The sequence below is a fragment of the Platalea leucorodia genome (genome assembly GCF_965183815.1).
Source record: "Platalea leucorodia genome assembly, chromosome: 1".
Taxonomy (NCBI): Eukaryota; Metazoa; Chordata; class Aves; order Pelecaniformes; family Threskiornithidae; genus Platalea; species Platalea leucorodia.
This window is the reverse complement of record NC_138823.1, coordinates 150,676,456-150,702,939: the sequence shown is the minus strand read 5'-3', so window position 1 is coordinate 150,702,939 and position 26,484 is coordinate 150,676,456. Positions and strand designations below refer to the sequence as shown.

The window sequence follows — 26,484 nt, the reverse complement described above, 5'->3', positions numbered from 1 at the left end:
GAGAGATCACCTTTTTTTTTTTTTTTTTTTTTTTTTGAGACTGTGCTCACTTCGTTGCACATAGCAAGCTTTTGAAAGAGAAAAGTAAGTTAGACCTCAAGGACTTACCCCCCGAACTGGATCATGCAATACAGATTTTAGTGACTTCAAAAGGGAAAAGTTTTTTGCTTTTGTTTCTAAGTGCAGATTCACGTTATTTAGCTGGAAAAGTTCCCGTCCAAGTCCCACTACTGAAGCAGCAATTGAAAAAAGGTCTGAATTTCTAGGGAGAACATTCCCTAGAAACCTAATTAGAGAGAGTGCAATTTTTCCATCGTTCTTAAATTTATTCACAAGTTCAAATGTTTTATACACCTCAATTTACATAGTAGGGAACTTGGTATTACATTTTATAACAATTTACAGTGAATAAAAAGAAAACCAATATGCATAATTAAAATTAACCTTTATTGTTCCAAAAACAGATGCCGAATATGCAGTATATTTCTGTTTCTGTTGGCATATTTCTAAAATACATGTACAACTGTAACTAGTCAGCCTAGACATTTGGTATACTGTTTTATAACATTTGGAAGTTCTCCCACAGTGCACTGGGATGTCATTATAGTAAGCTGACAAAAATAGGCAAATAGAAAGTTATCCTGGTTTTGAAAGAAAAAAAATGCATGTGCTCTTACTAAAAAACTAGGTTATAATCAAGCATTACACTCAGAAAATTCTAAAATACTATGTTACTTCTAGTTTTAAGTGTAGCTACCAACTTCCATTCACTTTTATTGGCACCGGCCCAACTATTTTAATGTCCAAGTATGGTAACCTTCAACATTAATATGCTAATAAAGGCCCTCTCTGCAACAGAAGTTTATAGTCCCAAGAGTCTACAATTAATTGTGCAGAACGATTACGATCAAGATGTGTTACTCCTAAAAACCAGTTCCATGAGATCAGAAGAATACTGGCATATAATTGCTAGCATTCGCTTCCACTTGATTGGAAACGGCTTTTGTTTTCAAAAACTTTTTCTTATTATCTTAGAATTTCCAGAGGTTTCTGTAAGGGTTGAAAGAAAAGGTTTTACTTCCCTACTTCTACTGTAGAACAGAACTGGGAATGTTATTTGAAACAACACATGCTTCAAACATTTTCTGAACTACTCCTTAGTGAGCAATATTGCCCTCTTTGAAGAAATTACCTGTTGGATTATCAAACGCCCATACATAGTATTAGCAGAAACTTGTTCTGTAGAATCTCAGCAGTGTAAAAGCACTGTCATCAAAGCACTGTCATCCATCTACTGCAGTAATAAAAAAATCTAAGAATCTTGTCAGCAGCACATCAGAGGTCACAGGTATTTCTCTTATCCCTGCCATGGTTCTGCCCAAAACATGGTCCAAAGAGGCTTAGACATGTTTAGCCTGTTGGTTTTGCATTAAAATTTCTCTCCCAGCCATACATGTGTGTATTTTAACCCCAAGAGCACTGAAAACACAGTCACTAACGCTTTTGTCTAACATGGAGCTCCCACAACTCCCTTTAATAGAGATGCGCTGTGCAGCTGCTTCGCTCTTAGAGATGTTTTGTTGCATTGCTAAAGAAGTCGTCTTTAAAAGCGATCTCTAGCCTCAGAGTATGAGCATTAGCTAGACTACATACTACTGTTTTACAAATCAATCTGTCGCTATCCGTAAAACGTTCCATAGCACATATTGTGGGGTATCACTTCAAACGCACATGTAGCAGCATGACCCAGGAAGCTACGCCAAAACACACCAGTATATCTGCATGTTTTTCTTCTCAGCTTCAGCACGTTTGACTAAACCAAAACGCTGAATTCAACCCTGAGATTTATCCTTCTGAATAACTTCTCGCGGGAAGAGTATAGGGAGCAGAGGATGAGGAACTTGCTTTATTTTGTGTGTCTTACTCTGATGAGACACAAATAACAGATGAGTAACAGACGCTCACGAGAGACAGAATATTATTAAAGTGTCACTAATGCCATACACACATCAGGAAGGGAAAAAAAGGCTATGCTGCGTAAGACTACTGCATTGCTAGATGTACATTCTTCAAATTATCAGTTACTGTATCACAGAAGTTATCATCTTACTTCTAGTTTTTTTCCCTCTAAAACAATTTGGATTTCTTTGGCATCCAAAGTCTCATATTTCAATAAAGCTTCTGCTAAATTCTTGTGTTCTTTTGCATGAGTCTTCAGGATGTTCTTTGCTCGCTCATATGAGTCCTAAAATTAAAAAAAGGTGGAAGGAGATTTTAAGACTTTAGAACAAAAACAACAGCAAGATTCCACTTCAAAAATTGTTTCCAGGTAAATACAGCTTGAAACTAACATTAAAGTTGTGCCTTACGTTTCATAGCTAGCACAGCTCCTCTCACGATGATTTAAAATCTAGCTGGCATAATTAATAAAAAAACAAAACAAAACAAAACACCAAACTATGCTACCTTTGCATTTTGCAGAAGTTCGACTAAATATAAAATCCTGAGACAAACCTTAGTATTTTTACATATGACTTACAAAAGACTTACTAGATTTGAAAAGTTGCTGATTAAATTAAATATATTTGATTTTACACTATAAGCAGTGCTACAGCATTCAAGGAATGTTCCTCAAACACCGAAGTTTTTAAAAGCTTATAAAACTCTCAAAGTATTATGTACTTTTAGAAAGCTGAAAGCTACCCAACAAGTTACCAGTTGCTGCAAGTAGGTGCACATTTCCAGCACTACCAGCTTCAACTTTAACTTTTAGTTCTACATAGATAGTTCTTCCATAACCAAGTCAGTTCAAAAACAGCTACAGCAAAAGTGTTAATTGTTTAAATGTTATGATATAAATAATTCTCCTGCCTGTACCAAACTAGTTCAGATTACCAGAACAGTGATCTGGGAGTTCTGCGATTATCAAATGTTACACATTTCCCTAAGCATCTGACACTGATCACGGCGAGGAACAGGGTACTGGAAGAGCCAACTCTCTGATCCGAGATGGCCATTCCTGCCATTCTATGCAAACTGATTCAGCTGCAAGTTATGAAACGTAGGAGTAACACAAAACATGCACATCTGTTCTACAACAATTTATAGCCATACTTTTTTCCTGTGAATTGAACAGGCAAAATACAAATCCTGACCAAATGTAAGAGGAAGTGTTAAAGCGTGTATTAAAGAACCTCACACCACCAACTTGTTTCTCACTACTTGTGCATGACAATCACCAAAGAGTTTTGATATGCAGAGGTTCAAAGTTGCAGCTACGTTAAACACTTGGGAGTACTTCCATCCACCTGCGTGTTTTCACCAGTATACATTACCAAACTGAATAATCAAGCAAGCTGATGCTCAACTCATCTCAAAATAAAGGTATCATAGAATCATAGAATCGTTAAGGTTGGAAAAGTCCAACCGTTTGGACTCAGTGCGGAGGGAGAGAGAATCTTACCCGTAGAAGCGTTCTTACTTCCTGTTCAATTGCAGACTGAGTTTCAGGGCTAACTTTCCCCGTATCAGTATAGGTCATAACACCAAGCTAAACAACAACAACAACAATCTTTATCTTGCCACTGTTGCAGTAATACACATAGTACACTAAGAGCTTCATCACTATTGCTTCTATGTGCAAACAAACAAAATCATTATCAAATGCTTGCTGAAGTGCTTGCAACAGAAGCAAAACAAGAAGCCTGTTCATCAGTTATGTAGTCACTGCAGAGTTTTATTTCAACAGGTCACAGTACAGATCCTGATTAAGCATTTTCTTATTGAAAAAACAAAATCCCCAGACTACTAACACTTGAGGGGTAATAAAGATTAAACTAAAGAGGTTTCTTTAGAAGTCTAGAAAACTCAATGTTGTCATCCCCTCCCCCGCCAAACCCAAGATTATCCTAAATTCCAAAATGTTTGGTTTTATTATAAATATTTTCTGCAGACATTAGTAACTTTCAAGGTAATTTCTGAGGTGAAGATCTTGCAAGTTGATTTTTAAACTGTCAAATATACAGGTTTTCTAGTTGACTTCTCTATAGCAGGGCCAGTAATAAGGCTTACTTTCTTTTTTGCCAGAACTACTTAGTCTCTGTGATCGCTGACAGCCAAATAGGCATTTAGTTACAGAACACTTCTTTGTACCATATAAATACGTAAGGATTAAAGATACTACCTTCTCACTCATTCCAAATCTAGTCACCATCAGTTTTGCAATTTTAGTAGCATTGTCAAAATCACTGGAAGCACCTAGATAGCAAACAGATGTAAATTACATTATTGAAACAAAGTTAAACATGCCACTCCACAAGCTTTGATCAAAAATTCTGCTAACTACCAATCAGCTGACCTGTTGTGATGTGATCACTTCCAAATATGAGCTCTTCTGCTACTCTTCCTCCCATACAGACATCCATCTGTGCAAGCAACTGGGATCTAGTTTCACTCCATCTGTCATTTTCTGGGAGCAAAGATACCTGTAAGACACAGAACTGTGGTCAGGTAACAATAAACACAAGAAATACTGAAATAATCCAAAAAATATTCTTATTTGTATCCAAAGCAGATATAAAGGCTTTTATGCAACAATTGGAATGCTCTGGGCCTCCTCCTAGTTTACACACTCATCAGGTTTGCTTGGAGGTCCTTAGTCTACCAGCTGAAATAGCCTCTTACAGGCCATGAGCACCACATAAAATTAAGCAACTTAAACCTACCACCAGAAGAAACAGAACAATCTGTTCTCTCCATTTCTCCTTATTCCCTAGACTTGTATTGAGCACAAATCAACTTGCCTGGGGGCCAATGATTTTCTTTAACTGAACGCATTAACTTGGATAAAGCTCAACAGAAACAGACAGAAATATTTTTCTGTTCAAATGCTTGGCAGCTAAAGGCAGAATAGAAAAACTTCGGGATATCTATGCTAGAAACAAGGTAGGTAACCCATTAGGTTTAGAAAAAGTCACATAGGACAAAGAACAGCTTGATAAAGGATGTTTGTGTTAAAAGTACAGCTCAGCAGTGCTTCTACTTTCCAGTCCTTTAGACAATCTTCAAAGTTTCAGTGTTGGGTGCCATTTTAATTGCAGCAGAATCAAACATACTTACATTTCTTTCCTTATATATGTGAACTATTATACTAGCACATGCTATTTTATTTCAAAATGAAGGAAGAAAGCTTTCTATCACCCAGAAAAGATGACCAGCGAGTTCTCCGAGAGATTGCTCATAACTGAGTATTTCAACATATTACAATATGCATTAACATAATTACAAAAAATAGCATTGTTGGCAAATTCCTCAACACCACTAAACCAACATAAAATTCTAGCAATACTCACATGTCCAAGCGTTGTTCCTCGTGTCATGATTGTAGCCTTGTTGATCGGCATTGCATCCTTGGTATAATATGCAATGATAGCATGTCCGGATTCATGGTAAGCAGTGATGGTTTTGTTTTTCTCATCAATTTCTACACTTCTACGTTCAGGTCCTTAAACAGAGGAACATTAAACAAACCTTTTTGTACAGCTGACCACCACAATCCACACATTACATATACTCAGAGTACAAAGTAGCTGAGGAACAGCATGCAAGCAAAATTAACTAACACTCATTAAATAGAAAATGTTTGAGTAGGATTTTAATGTCTAAAATGGACCACAATATAATCTACAGACAAGTTTCTTTTAAAGGAACAGATTTAAAATACAGTTTGAGTATCTGAGAAAATTCCATTTCTTCTCTCCAGTATGAACAGACCAGATTTTTAGTGCATGCGTCTCAGATGTTTAAGTTTTGTGTTATCACACAAGAAGTTAGTTAAACAGAAGTTCCATGTTTCTGGTTATTTATTCTCTCCTTTCCTTTAGGAATAAGTAGGGGAAGGATAAGAAATGAATGTGGTGTCTTCCTCTATGCTCAAGTACAATATGCAGCATTTTTGATTTAAAAAAAAAAAAAAAAAAAAAAAAAGGCATGAAGTCTTAAAGAATGTATTCCATACTAGATTTTACATACTATTCTCTGGTCTCAAACGGTTCTATTCAGAATAAACTAACAGAAGACTTATTTGTTTAAAAAACAAAACACCAAAAAAACAAAAAAAACCCCAACAGCATAAAAACTTCTCTCTTTCTCTGTAAAAGTCTTAATCACGCAAGAAAACCCCTGTGTACTGTAACATACATGTATGTCTCTTGTATAAAATCCTACCCATTAGAATTTTGTCCTTGGAGAATTCTAGCTCTTTCATGGTTACCATATCTTTTCCATCAACAGCTGCCTTTAATGCAGCTTGATTTACAAGATTCTCAAGCTCCGCTCCAGAAAATCCTACTGTGCCTCGTGCAATTATTTCTGGATCAACAGCTGTGGGGAAAAACAAACAAACTTGTCATTAGGGTCCATGCTGCTCCTGAAAAAGCTTGTATCACGAAGAAATATCAAGAAATGATTGAATTACAAGCAAGAATCATGTTCTATTCAAAATAATGTGTTAAACAAAAACTTTTCAGCTTTAGAAGAAATGAAGCCTAATTCTTAAGACACTATGAACTGTTTGGGACTAGAAAGAAACACTGCCTCAACACTAACTGTCGTAACAACACATACTAGACAATTTTTGTGTTCTTTACTGAGACAGATGGTAAAGCCACAATTGCTGATGGATTAAAGGACTAATACATGAGTGGGCTGATCCAGTATAGAAACTGTTACATAAAAAGCTATTACAGTAAACTGTTTACTTACATGGATCATACTTTATTTTATTGAGGTACCACTTCAGAATTTCTGTACGACCTCTTACATCAGGCTTGGGAACAGTAACTTGCATATCAAAGCGACCAGGACGTATTAAAGCACTAAGGGAAAAGACAATTTAACACATTGACTTAAAAATGCTGCAGGAAACTGTTACTAACATATATAAGGAACAAAAATTCATCTGGTATTTCTAAAGACATTTACATAGACTATGACTGGTGTGCAAATGCAAAGAATACATTTTTCTTATCTGTAAAAAAGGCAGATGAAAGATGTTTATTACCAACCCATTTTAAACGTTTTTTTGCATTTGAAAATTTTGCATTGCGATCGCAGCTAGTCAATTTAAGTAGAAAAACTTCCAGAAATTTTAGATACTTAGAAGCATGTTACTTATTTCTCCGTATTTAACTCAACAACCTTTTAAATGCCAAAAACTGGTCAATACACATCCTTTTTAAGAGGGAAAAACCCCAGCTATAACACTGTAATACTTGAAGATTATCACAAGCAGCTTTGTTGTTGTTTTTGTGGGGGCTTTTTTGTTTGTTTTTTAATACATGCTCTGTAGAAATGATCAATGCATTATACTCACTTGTCTAACGCTTCAGGGAAGTTTGTTGCACCAATAATAACAACACCTTCATTAGGTTTAAACCTGTATGGAAAAAAAAGAGTGAGAGTGTTGAGGTTTTTTTGGAGACAGAATTTACATCTTTTTTTGTCAATAACTACTTCTCTTTCTTATGTTGGATGATCTCAACTGGCCAGTCAAAAACACGCTGCCAAAGCACAGCATGTGATCCAAGAATGACCACGTTTAACCCAGCAACTGGTTAAAATCATGCCCTGATCTCAGAGTTGAACTTCTTCTTTTAGATATACAGCCAGCCTAAAAAAATGAGAAATTATTTAACATAATTGCAGCTATTGTGCTACTACAACTCAGAAGCTTCTATATTCTTTACAGTAAAGCCATTAATGCTACTGTTGGCAGTACTTGAAAGTGGTCGTAAGAGTATCTTAAATTTATATCCTTAAAAGCATTACAAAAAGAATTACAAGAAACATCAAAGCTGTGAAGGAGGAAAAATTCATCCAAATATTCAAAATACCAGTCAGTCAAACACCTTCTGTGCCCTCAGAATCCATATATTTACCCATCCATTTCAGCAAGAAGTTGATTAATGGTCTGTCTTGAATAGGGATGCATTGGAGATTCAATTCTCTTCCCACCAACAGAGTCCAACTCATCAATAAATATAACGCATGGTGCATTTGCTTTTGCTTCCCCTGACAAAAGAGAAATAGCAGAAGGACACTTCAACCACACAAAAGAACAGTCAGCAAATCATGTAATTTAGGATTCTACTATTTCTATTATTCTTGGATTATAAAGTGTTCTATTAGACATCACCAGAACTGTCTTGATTTTAGCCTAAAAAAATTAAATATATTTTTGAAATTAATCAATACAAAGAGAAGCAAGGTTCATCATCTCCACATTAGCTTATTCTTATTACACTACAAGAAATTACTAGCAAAATAGATTAAGAAATTTGTTGTATTTTGTATCAACTCCCAACAACAGTTTATTTCATAGGCTTGCGTAGAGAACATTGACCTATTAAACAAAAATAATATGAAATGTGATGGGTCTAAACGCTAACTTATTTTAATAGAATCTGTTTGTTATTTAACAGTGAAGACCTCACCCTCAAGTTTACAAGTATTAAAAACAAAACAAAAACGCAATAATAAACTTTGCGACCACCAACTGGTACATGCATACCAGGACGCAACTCATCTCAGCCAGCTAGACATATCTGTAACGTTGATATTAATGTACAAGTCAGTCACCTAAACTTCTGTAGTCAACAGAAAGAAATGCACATTTTAAGGTACAACACGTATTACATTTTGCATCCCTTCCATGTGAAGCAAGTCACGTTTCTTCTGCAAATGCAAACTGCTTCCTACATTGTATATGCCTGACGCTATCAATCTTTCATTTAAGAGAGAAGTTGGATTCCCCCCTCCCCGATAATATTTATTTGCATACTTAAAATAGAAAGCCTCTTCTATGGAAGTTATCAATCTAAACATAAATTGTAAATGTTTCATTATAGTGCCCTTTATTCTGGGCCTGTTGATGGGCATGAGAAAGGAAATCTCAGCTTAGTGCTACACTGTGATCCCATAAAGCTCTAATTTAGAGAAAGAAAAAAGACAATATAAAAATATGTGGGAAGTAATTGAGAAGGTTAACACTATTTTTTATCTTAAGTTTACACTTTAATTCAAATTTACAATAATTTATGTACAACAGTAAGTAAATTACAATTTGAAGTACTCCATTTAGTTTACAGGACATTACATTCTAATTAAATTACTTCTATTCTCTCTGGGAGTGCTGTAGCAAAAACTATAACTGATGTTACAGTTTCATCTGACAACTAACAAGATTCTACAGTTAACTGATGCTCACAGAATTCTGAATTTACCTACACAATTAAAGTCATACACTACTACTTTCCAGTAACCAGAACTGTACCTAATCAAACCTTCTAAACAACACTGAATACTTAACCTCGCAGGTTAAAAGATTGCAAAACCACAAACATTTAACTTACTGAATAGGCTTCGGATGCGACTAGCTCCTACACCAACAAACATCTCATCAAACTCAGATCCAGATGCATAATAAAATGGAACATCAGCTTCACCAGCTACAGCCCGTGCGAGAAGAGTTTTACCAGTACCAGGTGGTCCAACTAACAGAATACCTAAAAAGACAAACAAAAAAAACCCAAACAACAACAAAACCACCAAAGCCACACAGTCTTATTATACAGGTACTGTTTCTTCCATGCATTAGAAGTAGTAATTTACACTTGGCTTCAAAAAGCTATTAACATCCCATTTCCAATACTGCTCATTACTTGCAGCCTGAAGAAGCTTCCTGTAACAGATCTAGATACACTCTGATCCATACGGAAACAACAAAGACTTGTAAGACTGTAAAATAAAACCAGAAGCCTGAAGTATTCTAGAGAGTTACTGCTGAGTTTAGCAGCTGAATCCCTAATAGTGTCTTCTTCAAACTAACATTTTCCTAGCCGTTTCTGAAAGTGGAACTTTTTTTTTTTTTAAATCAAATAATTCCAAATAATTCACTTGAAACCGTGTGAAGCACTAGCAGGAAACAGACTATCAGGTTTACATATTTCAGATTCACTTGGCCTTCTACTATCATCGAGCTTAATCACCTGTTTAAATGAAAACATTTGTTTCTGAACTGTCTAAAGCAGTTAGAAAGCACTAAAGGTGCTGAAAGCCATACAGAAGACATAAAGGACTTTTAAGAGTTCAGTTACATGAAAACCCTACCTTTCAAGATAAAGGACTACTGTATATTGGTTTAATCACTAAAGGCGGCACCGTAAGTTTTGTCTAACCCCAACATATTCATTTGCATAACACAGGTTCTTTTTTGGACATTTTTGCATTATCTTGGGTAAGTTTTCAAGACTAAACTTATGTATCTTTCTCAGATGAGAAAAGGTACAACAGAATTAAAAATTTTGATGACAGGAAGCTATTAACTTCTAAAAAAAGATATCCTTATAGAGACAGTTAAAGGAGGGGAAAAAATACAGACCTAAAAACCTCTGGGCTACATAAAGTTCCACTCAAAAATGCATTAACACCAATTATGCATAACTTCATCAGTAAATTTTTTTTTAATACTCTGTTATGTTCAGTAACAAAGTAGAAGAATTTTTGTAGTTCAGTACATCATCTCTAAAAACTTTACTTGGGACTTCAAAGAAATATTGATTCTTAACCCTGTAAAGAAGGCTGCTAACAATGATAAACATAGGTTTGATTTTTGAAAGGCTTTTTGCCTGCAATCTACAGTCCACTGCTTTGCACTGTCACAGCTTATTACCCCAATGTTATTATTGAATTTCTACCAAATATAAGATGTATCCAGACATCTTTGCTCTTCTATCCGAATATCTCAGATACCTCAAATTCTCTGTGGGGGTAGGTGGTAACGACCCATTTTTACATACGGGGAACTGAAGGTAAGACAGGAAGCATGCAACATAATGACCTTAACTTTCACTCCCCCATCCCCAAGTACCTCATTTAAGGGTATCCTTTAATAAAGAAGCTTTCGCACCTCTCTTGGAAGATTAATTTGTTCCTCAAATATTTTAAACAAACAAGGAAATCCACTACCTATGTCTAACATTGTTTCACTATTTTTCCCAAATACAAACTAAATACAACAGTAGCATTTAGGCCCATTTTGGTTATATACTTTTTTGATTCCCTAACTAAAGGAAAAAATATTCAGAAGCTAGGCTGTAAATTAGTCACTCAGTATAGAACAAAGCTACAAAGATAGCCATGGCTACTTACGATTTTCACTTCTGCTGAGCAACGATTCTTACCTTTTGGAAGTTTACCTCCTAGTACAGTAAATTTATGTGGGTTTTTCAGGAATTCCACAACTTCTTGCAATTCCTGTTTAGCTTCTTCAACCTACACATTTAAAACATGCCACAAAATATAACTAAGCATTTATAAAATACTGCACCTTTTTAGTAAGTGAGTTTTGTATTAGAGACTTAGACAAGCCTAATTGTATTTGTCACCATTATTACACAATTACTGCACAATTCGTGTGGACATCAAGTGTCCATGAGTTTAATTCAATGTATTTCCCAGAACAGTTCACAGAAATAATCAGTAAACACTAAAGTTAATAATACTAAAGGAATAACCAAACAGTTCAAGACCACATCTGACCAACAAGATAAATACAGAATCAAAAATTCTACATCAAGATATTAGCCTAATTAGTTAAAAGGAGATTAATTCTATCTATTTGTCCAAGGGGAAGGAGAGGGGGAGGTCCTCATTTTGCCACTGGCAGCCAAAGAATAGTTGAACAGAAAAAATAAAGCTATCCCATCAGCAGTGACATGTCCACTTCTTTCTGGGAATCTCTGTATCTCCTGTTCTAATATCAGATATTTGAAAGGTACTAAAGAGAGAAATGATCAAATGGTATTACCATCTTCTTGTATTGGTCAACTTCTGCAAAAAATAGATTAACATGGATACTTATGGCATGCCTTTTGTTCTTCTAGCCTTTTGCTAAAGGATAGCCTGCCTTTTGCTATTCTAGCCTTTAAAAATGTGATTCGACAAGTCGAGAATACACCTTTTATAAAGTATTAAATGCCACAAAGACATAACATAGAACAAGAGTGGTTAAAACTCTCCCTGATCTTGGAGTGGTCAATATATATAAGGCCATATACATACAAAGAAATTTCTTGAACAGAGTAAGACATTCTTCAGGCTCACAATGATTAGTCAAGCAAGAACTCACACACACTTTGCTTTTGAACTTACCCCTTTTACATGTTCGAAGGTGACATTTTTCAACTGGATTGGATCAACTGCTGCATCAAAGATACTCGATGTTCGAAAGCGTACTAATCACAAACAGCAGATGATGAACAACAAATTTACACATGAAGTCATTTCATTCCAAGACTGAACTTTGCACTTGAATGCATACCATTAAGCCACTAACTTTACACCTGTCCTTTTAAAAGCGCATGTTTCCATTTACAAGTGTCCAGCAAGAATAAGATTTAAAAAAAAAAAAAATTAAAATATTTGCAGTCAATTAAGTGATTTAAGTGCTTTTTAGTCATTTGTAGTACAGAAAGCCCTGCATCCAAAAGCAGGTACACAAAGCTAGAAGTTCTTCCTCAGTGTTTCTGCACATACCCTAACTTTCTTGAGACGCAGGTGACAACTTAGCATGAAGCTGAAATTCTCCATGTACATTAGCTCAGCCTTTGATCATTCCACTACTTCCAATAGATTCCTCAAGACAATAATTTGGCCATGCAAGTACCTAGTTGCTATAAACTAGGCTGTGATTACAAATAAAAATCAAACCATTCTGCCTACTGCTGACGTAGACAACACATCATCTAAATTCAAAGACAAATACATAATTGGTGAACAGTCTGACTTCTTCTCTGCTTGGTTCCATGTAACTGTTTCACCAAAAGAATTAAAATAATTATACTAACAGAAAATTTTTTTGTCTCCATAAACATTTTGTCACACTATTGTCTGAAAGGCTGTAGCCAAAAGCAGTAAATAACTCTTCTCTTTCATTATTACATTGAAATGTTATCCTAAAACAATCATAATGTCAAAACACATTTAATTTGTGCTAAACTTGCTGGAAGAAATGCAAGTGAAACAGTGGGGAAAAAAAAGTTAACTAACCAGCATCAGAAAAGGAGCCTTTCCCAGGTAAAAATGACGAATATATAGCAAGGTAAAAACAAAGAACAAAGAGAAAGAAAGAAAGCAAACGTGATCTTCTTAAGGAATCTGTAAAAGAAAAAAAAAGAAAGTTTTAAAATGGGCTGAAATAAACTACTTTCTGAATGCAAACACAAGATACATCAACTAAAACAACTTACCAAGTGTTTTTTGCAGGAATACCTGTGCTTTCAAAAAGCCTTCTGCAAAACCAGTTTTAAAAGCATCCTGGTGTGCCTCTGGGATGTTTTTTGTTTTCATTAGCGTATCTAAGTTTTCAACATCAATCCTTCGCTTTCTCAGGATAAAGCCCTAAAATATTTTCCACAGCAGCATTAGTATACAGTAAGTTTTGATACACGGTTAACTTACTACCTGGCTAGCATGGGTGAGAGGGAAAAAAATAAAATAACAAAAGCATATAATTCAGGTGCTATGGGGTTAGTTAGATGACACAGGGCCGTAGCTTGAGTGTGGAATGACAATGGCTCCAAGCAGGGGCACCCTGATTTTTGCAAGACAGGCCAGGTTCAGAGCCCTCCTGGACCCCAGTTCCAAACAGTAAAGGCAGCCCAAGGCAGATTTGTACACAGCTAGCTCTGTACACTGGATTCAGTGGGAGTTATTAGCTTGAGCTTTTTGCTTCAGAAAATCAACTTAAATTATTTTCAAATCTGAAATATCTTTGTAAGTATAGTTTTGATAGAGCTTGATCAAATACATCTCATATGCCCTACCAAATTTTAGAGCAGCACTGCATAGAGCTAGCTCTGGTTTATCTTCATCCATGGTATACCTAGCCCCCACATGAAATAAACCACATATGCCTAGAAGAAGGGGAGAGTTCAAAGCTAATTTACACACACAGTAAGATCAAATGCTTTCATTAGCCTGACTTCTGTACCACCAATTAGAAACAAAGAGTACCCAGATTAACCTGGTCTTGTTAAGGGTTTGGGTACCCCAAGCCTGGATAGTTATCTGCTAAATTAAAAGTATGTAAGTGAGTTTGTAACCCATAAAAACACTTGGTTTAAAATTTTTGTATCTTAAAAATATACTAGCCACAATTAAGTCTATTCTTAAAGCATTAATCACATGCTGAACTGCTTAAAAAAAATACACATTCTTGCATGTTAAAATAGCTGTATTTCTGTTTAAACAAATACTTTGACTCCAAGCTATTTTTAACAAAGCCACAAAAACAGAATACGAAGACTTTCATGTCTAGAGTTTAAAAGTCTGAAACTACTATCCTAAAACATTCAAACAATCTTTATATTGATGATATATGAAACAAATCCCTGTATCAGTAAGAAAAACAGTATGTCATTAGCTCAAGTTTTAGAATGAAGACATTTTTTCACACTGGTGAAACACACCCCCTTGGTAAATTGTGAAGGTTCACTCAAGAGACAGAAATGGTCTGAACAAGCCCAAAACAACTTCATAATGCTACTCGTATTTACCTTCAAAACTGAAGAAAGTGAATTTTTTGTTTCTGTGAATTGTTCAGATGTTGACTGCAGACGTCTTGCTCTTGATCTCAAAGTCTTAAAGGTCCGTGATTGTATGTAAACTTAAAATAGTAATAATAAATAAAAAAGTTAAAAGCTATCCATTACTACCACTACAAAAAAAAAAAAAGCCTACAAGATTTCAGGAACTATTATATGAAAAAGACTATTGTGATTGAACTGAAGATAACCTTCCCAAAATATCCACAGTAGAAAGTGAAGAGAATTGCAAACAGCAAACTGTTTAAGATGCCTGACCAAAAATGTAAAAAACAGAAAACAGTATGAAAGACATTTCTGGATCTAATAGTAATAAACTGGATAAATAAACCAATAAATTTTAGTACTGTAAATGGATAGTTAGGCGATCATGAACCATGTTTGTAATCTAAACTTGCAGGCAAACTGCTTACTGTTTCACAATATATTTTTCCCAGAAAATTTTTTGTTAAAATAATCAGGAGTTCATGTTGTGAATTATAGATAATTGGCCAACACTATCACTGTCTCAGGGAACAGAAGAGACATACAGCTAAATTAAATCCAGGCAGGCTGACAACATGAAAGTTTCAGAAGCTAATCCAGAAGTATGGGAATGAAGGTTCCTGCTCTAAGATAAGCTTTGCCTAAAAGCTGAGCTGATAAGGTGCCCTGAAGAGATCTGGAATGGCTTAGGTGTGCTGTTAACTTAGAAACTGACAAAAGAAATGAGACCATTTAAACACTGTGAGTTTACAGCACTGTATGCCATCTTCTATCACATCAGAAACTTTGCGATGGAGATTTTATCCCATAAATCACAAAAGCCAAGATTATTTCTCTTCTTCCAATACCATGTTTTAAAATAATCACCAACACCAGTCAATTATATAGGTTTAACTAAGCCTTCTGTTTTCATAGAATAGCACCAGACGAAAGGAACTTCTGGAGGTGGTCTAGTCAAACCCCCGCTCAAAAAAGGTCTAACTTCAACATCAGATCATGTAGCTCTGGACCTCGTCCACCTCAGTTTTGAAAATCTCTAAGGATTAAGACAACACAACCTCTCCAGATAATCTGTTTCAGAACTTAGCCATTCCCGTTGTGAAAATTTTCCAACAGGAATTTCCTTTGCTTTTCTTTGTAATTGTTGCCTCTTCTTTGAGGTGTACCAGAGGAGGGTAACTAATACGGTTCCAATAGCAATTAGATCACTCCTTGCCTTCTCTTCTACTAACTTTAAAATCTCAGATCCCTTGGCTTCCCCCATACACTAAAGGCTTGAAAATCTGCACCCTTCCTTGTGGCCCATCACTGGGCTATCTCCATTTTGTCAGCATCTCTCTCTCAAGCATGGGACACAAAGCCAGACACAATATCCAGATGCAGCATCAGAAGAACGGAATAGAAGACAAAAACTGAACTCCCTGAGCTCCTGACTGTGTTCTTGCTAATGCAGCCCTGTTACCCATCACACATCCAGGAGTAGTTTAAATCAGTCACCAAGCACCTTAGAAAGTTCATCTGGATGAATACCAGATTCAACATATTTATTCATTCAGAAGTAGTCAGCTCATCCATCATCTTTTAAGAACACGATCCACAAATACTGACAACTTTGAACAAGATTCTATAGTTACACCATGTTTACTAACTTAATTCTGGAAACATACTACTCAAATGCAAAAATAACTTTGTGATTTAAAGTGTTAATATCAATGTAAAGTTCCTCCTGGAAGTTTAGGGGTATTTCCCAAGTGACACCTCTAAGACAAAAGTAAAAATACTTTCCCAGACTAGAAAGATACTATAGAGATTAAAAACAGTGTCGTTTATTGTTTTATACCTGGCCAACACCGAACATCTGAACAGAAATTTTGGAGGGGATTAGGATGCTGTCTGTACAAACAAGATGAACGTAAAGCACTGAAAACATCCACGAAACCTGTAAAAAGATACAGCAAAGTGTCAATACACTCTATATTAAACGGCAAGTAAACATTAATTCTTGCATAGGTTGTTTTTTATTTCTTAAATATGAGTTCTATTTTACTATGGTCCTTCAGGCATCTGTAATTAAACAAATTAACCAATACCAGTACACAGATAGTTAACTTCTTTGCGTTAACCTATGTCAGGCACTTTGCAACACACCAGAATTTTTTCTAATTAGAACTTCCAAAAAACATTGGTACCCAGAATCTCGAATTTGAAGCTGTATCTGGGATCGAAAACTCTGCATATCTGTACAGAGCTGAATAAAGTTATCTAGACTGGACAGGAATCCAAAGACTTTCGTGAAGCTGAAGGACCAGCATTCAACAAATCATTCTGTTTCCAAGGCTTTAAAGAATAGATTGCGCATGGGCATTTCAAAACAGAGTATGTATAACATGTGAAAACATTTTAAACTATACCGAGTCTACTTAATTGTACAGTCCTTAAGCAACACAGAAACAAGAACAAACAAACAAATAAATGAGCATCACAGTGAAAAAGTTATTAGCAGATACTATTTCAAGGACGCTATAGAGTGCAAGACAAGAGGACTGTCATTTATCTGTTGTTTAGTTACCAAAAGCTCAAAGAACTCATCCTCATTTAGCACGTAAGAATTATTTAAGAAACATCAGAGACCTGGGGAGAGAAGGGAAAAAAATCGAGGCCAAGCCTACATATGCTCTTGTCCATAGTAATTCAGAAGCTAATGTCATCACAAAAAGGGTGGGGGGTTTTGTTTATTTTACATATTCTGAGAAAGTTATTACATCAGTTAGATACATCTAGGACAGCAAAAAAGAACCCTGAAAGTTCCTGATATTTTTTTTTAAGTTATATAATAACAGCTTACAAGCTAACAACTGAAATACTGAGGAACTATGGGAAGGAGAAAAAATTATTCGCTATTAATTCTACAATGCTGTACATTCCACAGTCTTCTACAATACTGCATATTGGCTAACCTAATACAACATAATTATGAACACATTAGTTTAAAAAAAATATATAAATACTCTCCTCACTTTATGCACAAGTATATGCATAACATACACATATCAATAGTAATAGTCATCCATAGCACGCAGCGTCACCTACACTAGAAGAATGTTCTTGAAGATTTAGTATCTCCCTTGCCTGTGGCAGTTTTCCACCTATAACCTTGCCTTTTCAACCGCGAGTGAAACCACCAGTCTGGTGAGCTTCCATGTTAACCTATCAAAGCTCTGAAGCATTTGCAACTTTTTTCTTCACATTTTTTTTGTATCTCACATCACAATGCAATTTAATACTTTTTCTCTAATAGTAGCCCTGATATATTCTTATGCTCTTTCTCCCAACTGCAATACTATATAGGTAGTATCTCAAATGTCAGTTATACGCTTCTTTTTCTAACACATTCCTGAGCATCTACAATGGCCTTGCTTCCTGTAATTTAGACTAATTCCAACAAACCATCTTTATCTGTAAGGAACCACTCTTGGTTTATTTCAGCAATGAAATACTCTACACGGACTGTTAACAGTTGCTTACCCTGAATTCCTTTCTCATTAATGTCCTCGTGTAATGTTGCTTCAAGCAAAAAAGGAATAACTTAACGTAAACTGGAGATGTTCATGACTGTGTTACATTAGTAGATCAGCAAAATCTAATTTCTTCTATTTAGTGAAACAAACTGCTGAAAAAATTCATAGCTCAGGTTCATCGTTAAGAGACAGTGCACTTGTGCTACAGCTGAGTTCAGTCAACTTTACAGCTAACTTCAAATCTGAATCTGAAGAAACAATTCCAAAATCTGGGTTGAATTTTCTAAAATTCCCAAGATTCAAAAGCACCACTCTAGAGACAACCTGTATACAATAACAAATACATCAATACTCCTTTTATTAAAGATTTTTTAAAACTATGAGTTATCTACAGCACAAGAGATTAAACTAAAGAATAACTGTGTTCACCTTTAACTCTTTATCAATTCTCATATGCACTTTACTCTGAAACATACCATGCTTATTTTCAAAGAAGGACTCAGCAGAGATGTACGATGTATGCCACTGCGAAGAGACTTTGTTTTCTGCACAGTAGCCAGGAAGCAACCTGTTCACCAATTCTCTGAACTGGTTAGCTTTCAAATCAGATAAACCCAGGTCTCTTAAATTAAGTACAGACTGCAAAATAGAAATAAATGTTCAAAACTTAATTAAGATTACCTTACGGAAAAAAAAAAAAAAAAGAATAATTGAGTTAACTTTTTGGCTCTATACAGCATCTCTATTTCACAGTTCAGACTGAAACAAAGAAATTCTAAATGAAGATAAATGAAGGAAAGAACATGATTAAAGAAAGAACGTTTGCTACTGTCAATGTGGAATAACTTTTCCATTTGCACACACTGATATTTTCATTGCCACAGTACATTTATGAGAAGTATATTTTCTTCCCAATTCAGTCTTTTTAACACCTTTCTGCTCCTAGATTGAAGCAGGCACAGAAAAAAAAAAATGCAGTTTTCCAACTCTTTCTACTCTTTATGATAGAGCAAATGGAGACTGCAAGGGGGAGAGACGTACAGCAATAGCCACCCATTATATTTCATCCAAGTGAGCAAACAGAAAAATCCCCCCAACGTCTTTTTTTTTTTTTTTTTTTTTTGGCTAGCCTTTTTGCAGATAGCGCAGACTTAGCAGCAGCACAAAGACTGGATATTTAGAAACAATACCCAGAGTTAAAATCTTAAAAAGCCACAAGCTGGATAGACACACAATGAAAGGCAAAAGTTTCTATGGGGAAAAGGGTAAGTACTAGGATCTGGGATTTCCTACAAAGCAAAGAAACTATGAAAAAACCAAGGAGGTTAGGTACATACACTTGAGTTACAAAAGAAGTAACAAGATTAAAATTACTTTGATCAAGGTATTTCACAGACAGGAAAAAATCTTTTTATGGGAGAGTATGTTTTAAAAATACGTATTGGTTTGGACCCTTTAAAATATCTATTAGCCTCTCAATATTGCTTCTGCAGTAACGTTTTCTTAACTGAGAAGTAAATATTCTATTCTAAATGTATTTGCACAGATATTTAATTTTTGATTGTTAGAACATTATGGATTATATTTTTGTTTTTCCTAAATTGTTTTTGTGTAAGCTTTATGTTGATCTACTTTCAAGGTAAAACTAGATTTCCAATAAAAAGACATACACGAAAAATACTTGAATAAAATGTCAGAAGCAGCATTTTTAGAACAGATTCCTAGATGCATCCAGAATACCACCATATTCAAAGTTTATTTTTTAAAACAGGTTTCTTAAGTAAACAAAGTATTCTGTTTTAAAGGCTAGGGTAGATTGCTTCTGGTCCACTTATACTCAAAATAAGTACGAATACATTTTTAAACATCATTGGACTTTTACACATGGTTTAAACATGGTTTAATATTTTCTTAGTTATAAAACTTGTTGTAAGAAAAGTGGCAAAATCTGATAATACTTTGCACTTTCTGTATTTTGATTTTCAATGTGAAGAACAAAAAATACCTAATGATAATGAAAAATATGTTAATAAATGAGAAAACATGCTAGCATGCTACCTAATCTCTCAAAATCCCTCAACATATTTTAAGTTACAGTCTGTTTTCTCACAAGCAATAATGAAACAAACTTTGCTCGAACTCAGAGAGTGACAATAAGGCGTTTATCAACAGAAAAGTTGTTACTTTAGAGCAAGAAACATTAAGTTGAAAGTGAAAACAAATTACCTCCTCATTTGCAAATTACTACTGAAACAAGCACTAGCTTTTTTTCTTATTAATGAAATACTGTATTTTTGCAGAATCCTTACTGCCAAAGCACTGAGTGAAGTTCTGTCAAAAGGTTACATTCTATGTGTTAACATTCTGTTTCATTTAGTCACATTACATTGTTTTATAAAGCGAGTCAAATATTAAATTTACTTAAACTGATATTATTCTGATTTAATTCAGTTAAAAGCAAACCACCGCTCTTTCCAAGGGTTTTTAGTACCTCACTCTTCTGAGGATCATGCTCTGGGGAGGTGTCCCTCTGGACAGGCTGTACGGATGCTGCGCTGGCAGTAGCAGTGGAGCTTTTTGGTGAATGGAAGGCATTGATAAGATGACTCAGAGGAACAGTAGCCTGGGGGGAAAAATAAAAATCAGATAATGATTTAAGCTTGTTTAAACTATTTAAACATATCTCCATTCCAAACCCTGACTTATAATTGCATATCTTGTACACTGCCTTTTGCCTGAGGACTTCATAATAAACCACATGAACTTAGCTAACACTGTGGTATTGAAGCTGATACCTCTATTTAAAGAAAAAAGAAAGTTTAAGCATGCATGACATTAGAAGGTCACAAAGTTTGGAAGAGGGGGAAGAAAAAAAAAAGAGGCTACACTTCCTGGTCTTCAAACATAAGCACGGTTTAAAGAAAATAATCGCTACATTTGCAAATACAGAAGCAGGTACAGATCATCAACACTTAGAAGATGCAAAGACTGCCCTCAATTTGCACTTAAGACAATGTTTAGTTACAAAAAAAAAAAAAAAATAGACAACTTCTTATAGATTGTTCTCAGCTAAAAGAGCAGGGAAACAAAATTGCTACTACACTTAATACTTCCTTCAGAATATTTTTTCAATTTTTTTTTTTATTTATCACTTGTTTGCTGTATTAGATATGTGCTGTTGCAACCTGATGACATAACAATAAGGATTGTTGCTGTCTTCTGACAAATATTACAAACTTCACAATCATTTCATGCAAATAAAATACGTAACTTTGTGGAACTGAATGTTTTTCCCTTGTAGTCAACACGGCCCCATCACAGTCAATTAACTTACATTCCAAGTAGGTGTTTTTTCCCCCACATAGCAATGAAAGACACAAAAAAGGAAACACAATCAATACAGGGAGAAAAAACAATAGCAAATGAGTTCTACACTGAAAAGTCTGCAAGCTGACGGCACCTCTTGAAATATTTAAAACATGTTTATAGTTGCTGTCATTCAGGAACTTTCTCTGCTTTGGAAGAAATGTTCACTTAAAATAATCCTGAGCCTGTCCTGGTGCCCGCCAAGACAAAACTAAGAACACCATTCTGATAAGACTTCACAACACAGCTACAGAAGAGAAGTAATGCTCTTTAAACAACATGAACAGAAAAAGAATGGTAAATGAGGTACTCCATCTATTTAGTGGTAGGCCTTAATTTCAGACTTTAGTATGAAATATTATAATATAGTAAATTCTAGATTATCCCTAGACAGATATCCAAGCAACAGATCTCATCAAGCTGCTTCCCCTTGAACCAACCTGAACAGAAAGCTCAGTGGCTGCTTTTGAATAGCATTGAATCATGAGGATTTATCAACATCTTCCTAATTCAGAGACCACTGTTCTTAAGTACTACTGACTCCTGTATTATTCTCCAAAGAACACCTATTTTCATCTATAAAGTAATACTTTTATAACTTGAAATATCTATACTTTTTCCTGCATTATACAAGTTATTCCCAAAAGTTTCATTTATGCTTTCTTCCTTGGGATCCCACTTTAACAACATGCCTAAGTACCAGACTAACCTATACAAAGCATATACACATATCACAGTCAATTCTGCAGTTCAGCAGCACTCGGTCAACTCAGTGCCATCACCTCATGAATCAGTACAGAAGCCCAGGTGCACCACATATCAGGGCTCCTCCTCCAGCACATGACTCTCTCTATTGTGAATACACGGTACAAATAATTCCAACACTTCCTAAACGCCTCAGTCTCATTGCACGTCACTAGGGAAAAGAGCTGGGGTGCAACTCTGGCTGCTGGGGCAATACCTGACTGCAATACCTGATTAAGCCTCTGCCTATGAATGCCCGTCCGCAAGAACTTCCATCTCTGTGGTGACTAGATGGAAGACCAAGAGACAATGCTGAGAGACATGAAAACTGCCTCAGAATTAATTGTCCAAAGTTATAATTAAACTCTGTGAGTTTGCGGTAAAACCATAAAGCCTCCAGAGGTCAAAGCCAGCAACCCAACCATTAACCAAGCTTTCCTCCTATATTTCCCACTACGAAGAGGCAGAATGACACATTCCTAAAAATATCATTACAAGTTCTGTCCTTTCACTACGCTAACAAAAGCAATTAACACATTCTCCACATCTGGAAAGAAGAATCAAATCCCACTGTGGCATAAGACTAGCACATACTAATCCCCCTAACACAAAACAAAAGTAAAACGACTGGTTCAGATCAAAGTCCATAAAACCCGCTAGTCCCACCCAACTCACTATCTGATAAAAGATGCCTTCCCGATTGCATCCAGACTGTGCTATGTAACAAGTAATTGAGGGACTTCTCCTCCACTAACTCTCCTAATTCCTAAGTCATTTCTTTCTGGTTTTCACAACAACCCGTGACAATTAACAGCACAGCTTAACTTTAGCTGTAATAACACGACCCGCCCCTTGCTTCTGCTATAAAAACAGGCACTAAAAAGCGCCATCTCCGGGTTACGTCTTCGTTCCAGGTTTCACAGGCTCTCACCGTACCTCCCTCTTCCCCCCACTAACGTACTCCTGGGGAAGGACGCCGGCCCGCTGTACCCCCCGCCGCCCAGCCGGCACCCCCTCCTTCGCTCAGGCCCGGCCGACGCTCTCCAGAGCCCCAGAAACGTGGCAGCCGGGAGCTCGGGTCCTCCCGCCGAGGCCCGCAACCCCCGCTCCCGCTGCCTCTACCCGGACGCGAAACGAGCCCCCGACCGCAGCCCGGCGGAGAGCGGGCCCCAAGGCGGGCGCACCGCAAGGGGCCGGGGCGCCCCGCGAGCCCCCTCACCTGAGGCTGCACGGTTGAGAAGGAAAACATCCTCCCGGCGGGGGCGGCGGCGGCGGCCACCACAGGCGCCTCTTCCGCCTCCCAGCCCAGACGCAGAAGCCGTGCCCGCCTGTCGGCCTCGGCCGCTCAGTCGCCGCGGCAGCCGCCGCCGCCGCCGCCAGCAGGAGAGCCCCGCGGCTCCGCTCCTCGGGAAAATGGCCGCCCCCTACGGCCGCCAGTGACCAGCCCCGAAGCGGCCCCGGAAGCGGCTGGAGATGGTAGAGCTTCCGGGTCGCCTCTCCCTGTTTCCGCCCCCCCGCGCAGCCGCCGCCTGGCTCGCAGGTCGCTTAGCAACCCCCGTTTCCCGGCTCCGCCGCGTGCAGGATGACACCACCGGTTACGGGGGCGGGGGGGCGAGGGGCGAACCATCCCCCGGGCCGGGAGGGCCCCGCGGGGCGCCCGCTCCACGCGGGGCGGCGGGGCCGGGGCGCTGCCGCCGCCGCCGCGGTGCGGTGCCGCGGGCGGCTCCGCCGGGCATCCGCAGGACGATCGCCGGCGGCGTAGCCACGCCACGCGGAACAAAGTCGCAAGAGTACGCGTCACGGAGGTCACAGCCCTTACAACCGCCGCTCGGGACGCCTTCCTGAAGCACTGAAAATACTCTGCAGGGAGTCCGAGTATACCGCGTGTAAAAAGAAACTTTTATAAATTACATTATGTATCAATAACCTAAATACTGATATTCACATTCAGTTAAAATGTAATTAAATGAAGACTCTACAGCCACATGCATCTACATAGGGCAGAATTTGGTCTTTGACAGTCATCCTTTTTCCATGCCTTGTGCTATTTTTCCATGTGCTCTCCAATTATTTTGGGGTCTTATTGGCATTTTCTTTCTTCCACCTGACCACTGTTCTTCACTGTTCTTCCTTTCCTCACGGGAAGCGCCATCCCACACCAAATTACGCCGATTCGGATCAGCGCAGCGACGGCGCTGCCTCCCCCGCCTTCCTGCGCATCTCTTGCTTTCCGCTAGCGCTCTCCCGAGCGCAACCGCGAGGCTCAGGTAGCCGACTTGGCAGAAACCTCGCCCAACGACAAAAAACCACCATAAAAGGTGATGAACGTTTGCCTGGATCCACCCGTGAAGCAGTTTCCTACACAGCTGCACAACGGCTAGCGCTGCCTCCGGGGAAGGGAGGTCCTCTCCTGGATCAGCTCCGGCTGCGGTGGAATACACGCCGGATGATGGCAGAGCTTCACAACTGGCGTAACCCGATGTCAGCGTGCGATGTCACCAAAGGGAGTGATCCCTCCTGCTCTCAGCTGGGCTTCTCTGCTGAAATCGCTGCCGACAAGACACAGCTGAACTAATGCTGCAGAGTTAAATGAGAAATACAGCCAATGATAAATTGTATTTAATACCATTATAGAAAGCTAATTGAAAACATGTTTCTACATTTGCTCATTAAATTGCACCTATTGCCGGGATCTGTGGGATAGCAGCACTCCCTCACAAGTACAAGCAAGTGCTCCCTGCGCAGTATCAGATTGTAAGCGATGTATCTTAGAGCAGAACGAGGGCCTGAAGAGACCGATCTGCGGCGTCAGCTGAGTGCATAGTTCTGCACTGAGCCCTACAGAGCTAGCTCTGTGCTGATGTAGGGACTGCAACAGAACAATGAAGAGTGGTGTGAATGAATTATGAACAGCAATGTATATGTGAAAGCAACATAAAAGCAGTAAGGCAAGGGTTAAAAGAGTGACCAAGAGCATAGCTGAGAGCAGTAAAACTGGTAAACACTGAGGACTGTGCTGTGTAAACGGAGAGCAGAAGGCCCACACTCTGATAAGGCGCTATCGCAGGTGATTTCCCAGAACACCTGCGCTCTGGGAACAGGAGGACGGCAACAAGGTCAGAGCACGCTGTAAACGCCATCCCTGCCCCTGCTGTCACAACAGGAAGACAGAATGTAGCCATGGAGATATCAGAAATAAGGAAACAAAGAAAACAGGGAGCAACCCTGCCTAAGATTAATGGAGGCTGAAGTAATCAAGAGTTGGAGGGAAGCAACAGATGACATTATTCTAACTCCTGATCATAAAAGACCTGCCCAGAAAGAAGTTTGTCATCACCAATCCAGAGGATGCTAAGAGACGGTACGGGCTCAACAGCGATAGCAAGGACTGGATAGGTGGCACACGCTTGCACACAAGCCACCCCAGCTACCGCCATTTGGACGCACAACTCTTAGAGCTTGCAAATATGCAAGTGTGAGAAAATGTGAGTGAAGCATATGAGAAAATTATTATGTGGGACCAAAATCAGTTGTTTCTTTCTAAGTAAATATTACCTTCCAGTTCCTTCATGTCTCACACCGAGATCTGTTGAATTCCTATACCTTCGAGCATCCTGCGGAAATGAGAGGACAGTCTACCTGCTCAGAGCAGGTAACAACCTACTGCTAAATTAGAAACCTAGATGACAAATGGAGTAGTTATTAGTCAAATGAACAGCTTTGCCAGTTTCTCATAATTAATGTTCTAAACAAAACAAGCAAACAAACAAACTACCACAGAATGAATGCGGTGGGTCCTTTTTTTAATTGCTATATACAATAAAGAGAGTGAGGGAATTTTTAAGGGGCCCTTCTGATTAAGCTGGGAAGGCTGTAATGAGGCAATACGCTCTAGCCAGAGATAGTGACAAGAGCCTATCAGAAATACTTGCACCAGAGCAACACTCACAAACCTTGAAGGTAACATTGCAACCAACTTCATTCCGCTTGCCTGTGTCAATAACCAACATTGAACTCCTCCTGGCTGTGAGCAAGACTGAGCGCACCGCTCACCAGATACCACCCGCAGCAGCACCGCACGGCCGAGGCCGGAGGGCAGAGATCACGGCAGCCGCCGCCACCCCGCAGCCACGGCGTCTCTAACGGCGGCGGGCGCGCTCCGGGGCAGGCACACGAAGCGCCCCGGCGTCGCCGGGAGGCGTGAGGGA

General features: G+C 38.0%; 1 protein-coding gene and 1 long non-coding RNA gene across 2 annotated transcripts; both read right to left on the bottom strand.

The window, feature by feature from the left end:
• Window positions 1–356: 356 nt before the first annotated feature.
• YME1L1 (YME1 like 1 ATPase) lies at window positions 357–23,736 on the bottom strand. Its single transcript, XM_082312085.1, has 19 exons — window positions 23,496–23,736; window positions 20,658–20,789; window positions 18,643–18,805; window positions 16,489–16,587; window positions 14,616–14,725; window positions 13,308–13,458; window positions 13,108–13,215; window positions 12,211–12,293; window positions 11,241–11,331; window positions 9,411–9,563; window positions 7,938–8,070; window positions 7,373–7,435; window positions 6,763–6,875; window positions 6,226–6,381; window positions 5,352–5,503; window positions 4,358–4,484; window positions 4,184–4,257; window positions 3,464–3,550; window positions 357–2,245 (listed from the first exon to the last, which is right to left on the bottom strand). The coding sequence occupies exons 1-19, from the start codon at window positions 23,523–23,525 to the stop codon at window positions 2,102–2,104; spliced, it is 2,169 nt and encodes a 722-aa protein (XP_082168211.1). The 5' UTR covers window positions 23,526–23,736; the 3' UTR covers window positions 357–2,101.
• Window positions 23,737–24,156: 420 nt separating this feature from the next.
• Window positions 24,157–26,468, bottom strand: LOC309590702. Its single transcript, XR_014228193.1, has 2 exons — window positions 25,832–26,468; window positions 24,157–24,853 (listed from the first exon to the last, which is right to left on the bottom strand). It is a non-coding gene; the product is annotated as an uncharacterized lncRNA (long non-coding RNA).
• Window positions 26,469–26,484: the final 16 nt, after the last annotated feature.

What these genes read in the sequence shown, in the direction of transcription:
- YME1L1 (XM_082312085.1), bottom strand. Translation starts at nt 23,525, where the DNA reads ATGTTTTCCTTCTCAACCGTGCAGCCTCAG. An exon ending in CTTCTTTGAAAATAAGCATG is followed by an intron (nt 16,588 to 18,642) that starts GTATGTTTCAGA and finishes ATCTTTTTACAG; the next exon opens with GTTTCGTGGATGTTTTCAGT. An exon ending in ATTCCTGCAAAAAACACTTG is followed by an intron (nt 13,216 to 13,307) that starts GTAAGTTGTTTT and finishes TTTCTTTTACAG; the next exon opens with ATTCCTTAAGAAGATCACGT.